Source organism: Euprymna scolopes, chromosome 5 (genome assembly GCF_053919585.1).
Source record: "Euprymna scolopes isolate OS-2025 chromosome 5, ASM5391958v1, whole genome shotgun sequence".
NCBI lineage: Eukaryota > Metazoa > Mollusca > Cephalopoda > Sepiida > Sepiolidae > Euprymna > Euprymna scolopes.
The window spans coordinates 38,444,580-38,456,821 of record NC_136486.1 but is presented as its reverse complement, the minus strand read 5'-3'; the positions used below and the strand labels follow the sequence as shown (position 1 = coordinate 38,456,821).

The 12,242-nt window shown below is 31.0% G+C and overlaps 1 protein-coding gene across 5 annotated transcripts in view; it reads right to left on the bottom strand.

Annotated features, from left to right (window-relative positions):
• The window catches only part of LOC145276782 (transcriptional activator Myb-like), a 133,778-nt gene that overhangs the window by 25,275 nt on the left and 96,261 nt on the right, over window positions 1–12,242 (bottom strand). For all 5 annotated transcript variants that reach the window (XM_080128061.1, XM_080128065.1, XM_080128066.1 and 2 more), the window contains exons 11-13: window positions 9,258–9,388; window positions 8,898–9,024; window positions 8,035–8,151 (exon numbers count right to left, since the gene is read on the bottom strand). In XM_080128061.1, the coding sequence (XP_079984187.1) occupies window positions 8,035–8,151; window positions 8,898–9,024; window positions 9,258–9,388 (375 nt within the window). The remainder of the gene's footprint in view (window positions 1–8,034; window positions 8,152–8,897; window positions 9,025–9,257; window positions 9,389–12,242) is intronic.

The following is a 12,242-nucleotide window of genomic DNA, read 5'->3' as shown; positions in this document are numbered from 1 at the left end:
CCCACCATTTTTCCAGCGACTTTGGCAATAGACTTGATGTACGTGTTCCATTTCAGGTCAGGAGTAAAGGTCAAGCCCAGAAGCTTATCAAAACATGGAGCTTCCCCTAGTCGAGAGCCATCCATTTCAATTGATGCCAGATGGGGATCAGAGCGTTGATGATGTAAAGATAGGAGCTTAGTTTTAGATGCATTAAAAGTAACCAGCCACCTCTTCCCCCACTGTACCACGTGCTCAAGATCAAAGGAGAGAGAATCAGAGAGAACTTTGTCATTTACAGCCTTTGATGTGTTGCTATAGATGGTCGTGTCATCAGCATAGATGTCAACGAATGATTTAAGTATGTTCTAGGAGATCATTGATGTAGGTCAGGAAGAGAGTTGGGCCCAGGATGGACCCCTGAGGGACTCCAGCATTAATACTGAGGGCCTCTGATTTCTGTCCATCAACCACTACTCTTATGAGCCTATCAGAGAGAAATGATTTAATGATCGAGAAAACATTTCCAGTTATACAATAGCTGGAAATCTTGTGAAGTAGGCCCTTATGCCATACTTTATCGAAGGCTTTTGATATGTCAAGAGCAATTGCCCTAGAGAGGAAGCCTTTGTCAAGAGATTCACTAATCCTATGAGATATAACCGTTAGCACATCTTCTGTAGATCTAGCAGAACGGAAACCATATTGTCTGTCACTAAGGTTATTTCTGCTGAGGTGGTTGACTACTTCTCTATTTCCAGCAACTTACTCATGACACACAGGAGACTTATTGGTCTGTACTGAGAGGGGGACGACTTATCACCTGAATTCTTAAATACAGGGCATACTGATGAGGTTTTCCAGGGTGTTGAGAAGCACTTCTCTTTAAGGCAACGCTTAAACAGTTTTGTAAGTACGGGAGCAAGTTCTGGTTGAAGCTTTTTCAGCTACTTTTTACATCTACTTTCCACTGACAAATGAGAATCAACAGTATACACTACCCTGCTGAGGGTGAAAAAGCACAAACATATGTAAATTACAACATGGCAATTTTGAAAACAACTGACAAAAACAAAAAAAAAAAAAACAGTAAAAATTGTCACAAAAGATGTTTCCATCACTCCTAGTATAAAAATACAATAAGAAGTAAAAGTACAATTATTTCTAATTCAATTTCGGCCTTCATTTTTGAGGTGTGAAAAGTGATAATAGCAAAATTTCACTGCTGGACAATTAGTAAAACATCATCAAATAAAACTGAATTAAATGACATTAAATATGAACATTCAATATAATTCTATACATAATGACTATTATGCCTATTTTTTAAACAATTCCAACTGCAACTTACATCATTAAAAGTCAATAAAAATGCTGATATGTTCAATTTTGGTGGCGGAAATAAATTACCAAATGTCAAACATACTAATTTCAAAATCACACATCACAAAAACTTAAAATATACAGATCTGGAATATTGCAATCCTAATCAATGCACATTGCAGAATGCTATATCATGTACTTCTAAAATAGCATCCTCAAGAAAATTTAACAATTTTATATAGTGTTTTTCACTTTTTTATCATGGTGATGTAATTAAGTAAACATAATTGTTCAACATCAATTTAACTTTAATAAAAGAGAAAGCTGCATGTTATCAACACGAGAGTTCTTTATGCAATCAGTATTTCTTTGCGACTGTTGAATTTCTTGCTTGGCACTGATCACATTCATTCATTTGAGGTGGTTCCCTTAACTCCTTCCTCAGTGAAACACATATAGGAAAAAAACTTCAGTTGTCTTTCTTCAATGCTTGTGGCACAAATCACTTGTTTTGTATTGTTTGTTAAATTGTTAGGTGAAAATACAGACTAGTTAGAAAAATACCTTCTCCTATACATGTTAAGAAATGGGTTTGCAAAAGGTTCTCTGCATAAATGCTATTGTTTTTTATTGTTTTAACATCATTATTTTATTTTTGTATTGGCTTTGTTCAAAGTAATGCTGTGATTGTTTACAAATGATTTATTTCTGGTTTGTGCAGAGCATTCTGCTTTACGTTAAATGCCCAGAAAAAGTCCTTTCTGATTAATGCTGACCAGTTTTAAAAATTTACCAGTTTACTGGTTTTAAAATAAGCAAACGAATTTGGCTGTTTTTCAGAACAGAATATTTTTTATCTGGTAAACATTAATCAGAAATGACTTTTTCATGGAATATATGTGAAGCAGAATGATTTGCACAAACTAGAAATTTTTAATAAGAGATTCATTCATTTTTTTTTTTTCATACGAGAATTTGCGGTGCTATAAAATTTCTACCATAACTTACCAATGGGGACTTGTTAAAAAAAATTGTCCAGTTATTGAGTCCATTTGAAGAAATCACTAAGGAAAGTTACAGAACTTCAACCATATCAATGATAATACTTACAATTTTAGCTTTGAGGTTATTTCTTTCAAAAGCTGTCCAATCTAATTCTGATATTTCTGACTTTAGCGGAATCCTTACCACTGTTGAACAATTTAATGAATCAATGGAAACAAGATTTTCATCCTATCTAAATGATAAAAACTTGTGTGTCTACTTTCCGAGATTCAAGATTCAAATTTAAATTTCAAAAGAATGACATTGAAAACACTAAGAATTGGATTCTACATTTACTTTCGACTGATGATAATGAAGCAAAATCAGCAAGATACACTCTGTCAAACTCTGCTGAGAGTCAAGAAGATCACAGTGAAAGTAAAAGTGTATCTTTTTCAAGCCTGTTTGATGAATTAGCTTCGAATAAGCCTACAGTAACAAATCAAAACTCAGAGCAGGTAGAAGCTGAGTTAAACCTGGAGACTTTATTGCATGTTCACCCCAGACAAGGCACAGTGCCACTTGGATATAATTGCAGGGATACTATGTAGGAAGTTTTGCAGCAAGATGCCTGTTCACATTACACTTAAACTTCTGCATGTCAGTATAGTCAAAAAAGCAAGAACCTGGGAGGGAATTCCAAAGTCTAGCAGTTCTGGAGAAGAAACTATTAAAGTAGAAGGCTTTCTTGCATCTGGGGATCACTACTTTATAGGAGTGAGATTTTGCTGCTTGTCGGGTTTGTCAGGGGGTATTTCGTTGAGGGGGTATGGAGTTTGGAGTAACTACCATTAAAATACTTGTAAAACATGCAGAGGGTTGCAACATTTCATTGATGAGAGAAAGGCTGAAGCCTGGCTGACAGGGCGGGACCTTTTAGGTTGGCAACTCTCTTTTGAACCCTGTTCAGGAGTGAGAGACTGGTAGCAGATGCACCAGCGCAAATGTAACAACAATACCTCATACATGGGTGAATGGTGGCTTTGTAGATTTACAGGATACTTTCAGGTTCAAGTAACTTTCAAGCACGACAGAGGCCATTTTCCTTGTAGAAGCCGCGGCAATGCCTTTGATGTATCTATTCCAATTCATGTTTCCTATGAACGTTAAGCCGAGGAGTTTAAATGAAGTATTTTCAGATAATTTATCAACTCCAACAGAAATACAAGAATCACAATCCAAACTCAAAAAGAATAAATCCCTTATGGCTAAGTGTACAAAAGAACCCGACCATCACGTAGCTTTACACCTACTCGCAAGAGGTGATGATCCATTTCAATAGTGGAAGATGACACAGGAAACTAGTGTTGGGACGATTCCTAAATTTTTTCCGATTCCAGGAAAATGTTGATTAACGAATCCGATACCAAGTACGACTCAGATTCCTGTGGAACTCTTGTTTTGAAATATATCATAATATAAGCAAAAATCTTTTTTGTAACAAAAAAATTTGGTACAGCGAAAAAATGGAAATACAATTAAGGGAATTTCGAAAACGATTCGATTTTTTTCGTAAAATTTCATTCATTGAAGATAAAAGTCAAAACAAATATTTTAACCATGAATTAAACATGCACCATGAAATTAATAACAATCAATTTCAGGAGTTATTTTATATATTAAAAAATATAAAGAAAAAAATCATTAATTCAACAAAAATACAATAACATCAAATTTCAAGGGAAATAATATGTTTTGTTTATCTTTTGATATTCATTTTTTTTGTTTTATTTTCTCTTTATCTTTGATAATTCTTTAAAATTTAACTACTTTTTTTTTTTTTGCAGTTTCAATCGCTAACTGATTTTTATTCCACTTTCTAGAATATTCTTATTTCTAAATGAAATTTAATAACTAAATCTTTGATTAAATTTTTAGCCTTTTTTATATTCAATCGTCTCAAATTAGTCCTATTTATTTGACTTTTTTAAAAATATTTTTAACAATGTTATTTTTTTAAATCTAAATAAATTGGTTTATTTCTATATTTATTTTTATTATATAATTATATACATATCGTCCTTTAATGTTTATTCTTATTTAATGCCTTAAATTACCTCTTTATTTCTATATAAAAAAGTAAGGGTTTGTTTTACTGTACACAGATTCGAAAAAGTTGTCACAAAACAAATATAGAACAAAGAAATGTTATCAAAGACAAGATAAGTTACTTTTCTACCTAACTAGATATGTTTTTAGTGTTTTTATTTAATGTAACATGTTTATTCAGCTCGAAAAACAGTGTTTACCGATGTATTGGAAAATGAAAAATGGTGCTCGACTCTTTGACATGGTAAGTTTGGGAAAATGAGTTATAAATAAAAAACTAGACAAAATAATGTTAAAAAACCGTCGAATATATGTCAGCCTTTGACATCCAGCCGGTGACATATATTGAGTGAGTTTCTTAGAGTATTTTGTCTAGTTTTTTTATTTTTAATTCCTTTTCCCAAACAAAGAGAGAGTCGGGCGTCATTTTTAATTTTCCAATACATCGGTAAACATTGTATGTTTTTCGAGCTGAATAAACATGTTACATCAAAAAAAAACACTAAAAACATATTCAGTTGGGTAGAAAAGTAACTTTTCTTGCCTTTGATAACATTTATTTGTTCTATATTTGTTTTGTGACAACTTTTTCGAATCTATGTGTACAGTAAAACAAACCCTATAATGCTTTTATTGGGGTCGAAACACGTTTTTCAGCCGCCCATATTGCTTCCTATTTACTTGCCTCCCCACGAGGGCAGAGTTAGATACAAGGTCGGTTTTTAATGTAGAGAAGCATTTATTACTAAAAAACGAAATGGTGAAATATAAAAGCAAGTTAAGCTAAAAGTTTTAAAAAATATATATATATTTTTTTTAATTCCAAGAATTAAAAAAAATATATATATATTTTTTTTAATTCCAAGAATTAAAAAAAGAAAAAAATTCAAAGAAATTTTGAACATTTATTACTATAAAGATAACGAAAAAGGGAAACATAACGAACAAATGAAAATAAAGGCAAGATAAGTCAACGTAAAAAGGAAAGATTTTTTTAAACAGCAACGGTCAAATATTTGTTTGTATAAAGCAGTTCAACAAATTTTATTTTTTTTTTTTAAATAAAGAAATATTTTTGTAAATAAAACACTTTGGAGAGGTTAATTTACTTTCTATCTCCATTATTCAAAGGGTCAATAATGGTAGAAGCACCGGTGTCACATTTCACGTGACCTAACTGTTCAGATTTTTCAGAACGAGGCTCGTCTGCTGGACCTACTTATCTCAGCTGCATCAATTTGACTTTGCTTGTTTTATTTTTTAAAAATATAAAGATTGACAAGACATTTTTAATTTACTAATGAGATTTTTCATTCATTTACTAATGGAAGAGTGTCGGTAAAAAAGACTTGCCAAAAGATAAGCGCCCTTTTCTTTTTTTTTAAATTTTTTTTTTTTTTAGTTACCAGTTGGAAAAACCACTGATTTTTAACATGATTTACTCGCAATGAGAGCATTGTAAAATATTTTTCTCTAAGGGTTAAGTATTCATCAACATTTTCATGGACTTTACGTAGCTAGACTGTTTTATACATAAATAAACTTCGCTCACAATTGAAAACAATGTTACCTCACGACACTTAAAGTTTCAGTGCAAGTGCAAACAGATAACTAATCATGAGCCTCAAAGTTTTGAAACAGACAGCGCCTTTATATGTGATGGAATAAAAAAAAAACTCATTAAGGTAAATAAAGATTATCTTTAAAGTAGTTAATAAAATTCTTGTGCATCATATTAAATAGGTTATGAAAAGTTCTATGATGTTTTGTTAGTTCTACATTTTATCGCCGAAACTGGAAACGCCATTTTATTTCACGCACCTGTCATTGAAATCCAAAGGAGAAATCAGTATTTTAAACTATGACCAAAGCATGAAATAAATAACAAAATTAAACTAGATAATGATTTTTCAGTTTCATTTAAATTAATTTGTTGTTGACCCTTCAAAGTTGCTTTAATTAAAAAAAAAATAAATAAATAAAAAATGTTTCATTAAAATTATTTATTCGGAAAAAAAAAATAAAAAATAAAAAATGTTTCATTAAAATTATTTATTCGGAAAAAAAAAAAAAAAAAAAAAAAAAAAAAAAAAAAAAAAAAAAAAAGAAAGGAAAACGAAAAAACTATTTTATAAAAATTCAATGTTGCTTCCATTACAAAATTGTTTTATTAAAATTATATTTTCTTACACAAACTTTTCAATAAATGTTTTTACAATTATATTTTGATAAATTTTTATACAGTAAATGTTTTGGTTTTCAAATGGCGCTCGCCCAGTTTAGACAATTATGAATATGTCCTTTTCATTTTCTGTTTTTAATAATAATAATAAAATATATATATATATATATATATATATATATATATTATATACACACATGTTTCATGAAAAAATTTCTACTTTCATTAATTAAATCGAAACATTTCCAATTAAACAATTACGGATATATGTTCTCTTTCACTTTCTTTATTTACTTTTTTTCATAGTTCTTTCCGGAAGTAATTAATATCTAGTTTAATTTTTTGCTATTTATTTCTAACTTCGGTCATATTTTAAAATACTGATTTCTCCCTTGGATTTCAACGACAGGTACGTGAAATAAAATGGCGTCTCCAGTTTCGGCGATAAAGTGTAGACGTACCAACGTTTTTATAAATTTTTGAGAGCAGTAATCTCACTTCAAATAAACAGTCCAACTTAAAAATATAAGAGAATCGAAAATCTAAGGTATTTTTTAACGATGCGATTCAGATTCCCCCTAAAATACACGATTCTTACGATTAACAATTCTGATTAATCGTCCCACCACTACAGGAGACCTTACCACTTAGTATAGGTGGTAATGTGTATGAACCTATGATGAATAGGCACTTTCCTGAGAATGGAGAAACTCTAATGTTTCTACATTACAACTTAAAAGTATTCAACTTTAAATATTGAGGAAACTATGAGAGCAGAGGAGGCAAGCAGTAAGAATAGAAGAGGAACTAGAGCAGCAGCAGAACTTCAGCTTATAGTTATTCATTAAAAGAATTTATACTTTGTAATTGGTTTGTAATTTATTTTTCTAATTACTTAAATATATTCATTTAAGAATTGGAAATTGTACTTTGCATTTTGTAATTTTAGTTAATAAAGGCAAAAAGCCATGATAGTGACTAGACACTTAAATGTTAAGTTAAATTGGTAGCTACTATGTTAATGTGTCAAAGCTATCTGATTAGTCACTTGGCCATAATGAAATGACTTAAATTTATTAGGAAAAAGAATAGTAATCAGCTGATTGTGTGCTGATTAATCGGTACACCACTAAAATATATATATCACTATTTCATTAATCACATAAATATAAGGAGATATAAGTTTATGCATAAATTTTCAGTATTTACTTTAACAGTGCTCAATACATAAGTACAGCTAGGGAGTAAATTATGAAAGTATATTTGGTAATTAAGCTACATAGAATATCCTCGTGAGAATTCGTTACAAGGATGAAAGGTGGAATATTTTGTGTAGCTTAATTGCCATATATATTTTCATAACTTACTAAAATTTACTAAAATATATATATAAACTGTTTATATAAGGTTGTTAGTTCCAAAAACTAATGCTTTTAACTATTTTTTTAAGTTCCTACCTGAGGTTTGGGCTGCCGTTTTTGTGCAACTGGTGTAACCTCATCAGGACGGGGGATCAGAGAAAGTTCTGTATCTTCTTCGATGATCTCCGTCAATTCATCTAAATGGCTGGCTGACTGAAAATATTAAGTGACAAAATACAAAAGTTGTAAGTTTTAAATAACTTAGATTGAATAACTAATATTAATATAAGTGTTTTATTTTTGTATAAGTATGTGAATTATCTTTGGTGAATATTGTCATAAAACATAGCTAAATTGTATCATTTCAAGAAGATATGTTGTATATCGATAATTGAGTACTTCAACTAGTGTAATATAATTGTTATTTTCTGTGTGAATGTCCTTAGAAAACATTAAGGACAGCTGAGGGCAAAGAGTTGTTTGGTGAAGTGAGAAGATCAAATAGGACAAAATGTGGGAACAGAAAAACAGGAAGTGAGAATCATGTGAAAAGTGACATAAAAAAAAAAAAGTCTTAAATTATTTTCTAAGAGATAATTGACTGGGAAGAGAATCAAAGTAGAAATATAAAAATGAAATCTTAAAAAAAAAAAAGAAAAAAAAAAGAAAAAAAAAAAAGAGTAGTTTGAAAACATGTAGAAAAAATTTGCCTAAATGGTTGCCAAAAGATATGTATATATGATTTTTGTTAAGAAAGGTTAGTTGAAAATTCAAATTTGTATTAAATTTTAACAATGATTTACAAAAGAATGGACGTTCAACAGAATTTAAGTTTGATTGGATTAACACACCTGTGCAATAATTTTTTCTTCTAAAAAGTTTGTGATTGTTTAAAAATAATTTATGTAAAATAAAAAAAAATCCTTTTAAATAATCAAGATAAATAAAATGTAGTTTACAGATTTAATAGGTCCATTTCGTCTTTCAATTTCAGCCAAGAAATTCTTGAACGGTGTAGGTGTTCGTGGTTTTGACTCCAAAACATCTTTACAATTCACTGGTGTCTTCAAAACAGATTTTCCTTCACTGAAAGAATATTTACAGATCAAAAATAATTTATTAAGCACTAGTTTCATTTAAAAAATCCTTACAAGCATTTATTTATGAAAAACAAAGTATTTTTTTTTAAACAATATCACCAACTTAACTTATAACAGTTTTCAGTATATCTTTCAGTCAATCTAAAATATCTAAGTTTGATATCGAATATTTTCAACAAACCAGAATTATGCAAAAATAAAAATTAGAGTAAAACTTACTTTTCATTAAATTTTAAACATGGCGTACTCAAAGTATCAGATTTTTGGATGTGTGAATTTGGAGTTATAGAATTAACAGGTGTAGAAACAATTTTCACATTGGTAAGGAACGCATCAGGACTGTTTAAAAACTGCAATATAAAGAAAACCTTGCATTAAACAAACAAAAAAAAAACAACAAAAAACACTAATTATTTTATAAAGATAATTCACATGTTTATAAAATATTACAATAGTTTCTTCATTTTAATAAGATTTGCTAAATTATCTATTATATAATTATATATATATATATATATATATATATATATATATATATACACACACACAAGTGTCCACCTAAAAATTACGAATGACACAAGGCATATCCACAGAGCTAAATATATTCTGCCTTGGACAGAATATGAACACATTTTTTTTTCATATAATATTCATTCTTAGGAAGGAGAAGAGGGCAACATTTAGAGCAATCTATTTTCAGTTTAGTGTAAAACTAACTAAAATATACTTTCTCAGTCTTCAAGCAAAGATCAAAGTATAGTATCTGTTTTATTGATCAGAAGAGTATAATTAAAATTTTTCTAATATCCGGAATGCCCACATTTTTCGGAGAGCTGGATACCCCCTCCCCCAATAACTGATTTCTAAGTTTGCCATCGTTTGGAATCAAATAAATGGCAATCTTTGGTGTGAAATACTATTTGTAATATTTTTAATAATGAATTGATTTATGTTTTTTTTGTTTTTTTTTTAAATTTTTTTTTTTATTACATTTTCACCCCAAACAAGGCACATTGCCATTTTGGTGTAGGGGGCTACTATCAGGGGCAACAACTACTGGGGTACTATGTAGGGATTTGGGCAGCAAGATGTCGGTTCATGTTACACTTGAACTTCTGCACGTCAGTACAGTTGGGGAAGCAGGGACCTGGAATGGAATTCCAAAGTCTAGCGGTTCTGGGGAAGAAACTACTGGAGTAGAAAGATCTTTTACATCTAGGGATCTCTACAGTGTGGGGGTGGGATTTAGCAGCCTGTCGGGTCTGTCGAGGGTGTTAACGTCGTGGGGGCACAAGTGCTTGCAGTTCGTTAGAGCATTCACCATTAAAATATTTGTAGAACAGGCAGAGGGATGCAACGTTTCGTCGGTGGGACAGAGGCTGAAGCTTAGATGCCAGTTCAGGGCTTATCAGATTTGTGACTCTTTCGAACCTTGTCAAGGAGCGAGAGACTAGTAGCCAATGCACCAGCCCAAATATGACAGCAGTACTCCATATATGGGCGAATGGTGGCCTTATAGAGGTACAGGATACTTTCGGGTGTTAGTAGTTTTCTAGCACGGTAGAGAGAGCCTACCTTCCTTGAAGCGGCCCTGGCAATGCTTTCAATGTAATTGTTCCAACTCATGTTTCCTGTGAACGTTAGGCCAAGGAGTTTGAAAGATGTACTCTCAGATAAAGAGTCGTTGGCCATTCCTATAGGTGGTAGAGAAGGTTTCTTGTAATTATTGAATGAAACTAGTTTAGTCTTGGCGGCATTGAACGTGACCATCCATTTTTGTCCCCATTCCACTACAGATTGGAGGTCATCCTTTAGTGTTTCTGCCATTTCTTTAGATATGTGTTCATTTGTTTTCCTGTCATGCCTGTTATAGAGTGTGGTGTCATCAGCATATATACCCATCTCAGAGGCAATTTTGTCAGGGAGGTCATTTATGAATATCAGGAACAGTAGAGGTCCAAGGATAGACCCCTGAGGCACTCCCGCATTTATATCATATTGTTTAGATATACGACCGTCGAGGACAACCTGGATTTTTCTCTTCTCTAAGAAGGATTTAATTATGTTAAGTATTCTACCAGTGATACCGTATGATCTAATTTTCCTGAGGAGACCCTCATGCCATACCCTGTCAAAAGCCTTAGATATACCTAGAGCTACCGCTCTGCCCTCCCCGGCTTTGTCCAGTGAATAATATATATGTTCAGAGATTACAGTAAGGATGTCTGCTGTGGAACGGGCTTGTCTAAATCCATATTGCTGGTCAGTCAGAAGTTTAGCATCTGTAAGGTGATGAACTAGAGCATGGTTAATTAAGGTCTCAAATATTTACTAACCAATCCTGTTAAATGAGTCTTGAATGGCAATGAATAAGATATTGGTCGGGACTATCATTTTGATAATGATCACTATGTTCAAAGCAGAAACATCTTTACCCTCAAAATGCATATATATGTGTGTGTGCATGTATGTGTGGCATTATCAATATGTTAACAGTTAAAAACATTTAAATAGGTTTCAATAGGAGTTAAATTTTCCATTGAAATTTTCAATAAGATTGAAATTTTCCCTCGATACCATCTGAGGACACTTGGGCCAATTAGTGGTTAGGTCCACAAAATAACTGAAATATTATAAAATAAAGAAACAAAATTCATTTTTAAAAATAGATTTAAATTATAAAATTTAAGAAAAAATATCTCCATAAAAAGTGTAGTTAAAAAAGATCTAAACATTCAAAAAATTCTTATTTGTATATTTAAGATAAGCACATTTGCTTTAATCTGTTAAAACCAATGTACAGTTTGTAAGAACAAGTATTTAAAAAAAAAGAATGGAAAATAACACCACATTTAAGAGTTTGTTTTTTTAATTGCTTGATCACATATTCTAAATGTCATATTTTAACTTTGCTTTCAACGTAAAAATTGTAACCAGGATTATCGTTGAAATTATTTTTGACCAGCAATACATACCCACACTGCTAGCATAACAAAGTAAAATTACTAGAATTGTTGATTCTTATCCAGAATTGAACCTTATATATATATATATATATTAAAAAAAAATTCAGAACAATTTTTATGATGTACATATTCATCAAGAAATGAAAATATCACATTCCAAAAGTCATAAATTCAACAAGAAGTTTTTTTTTTATATAGAAAATTATTTTTTATGAGTTTCAGTGATTCATCGTATACT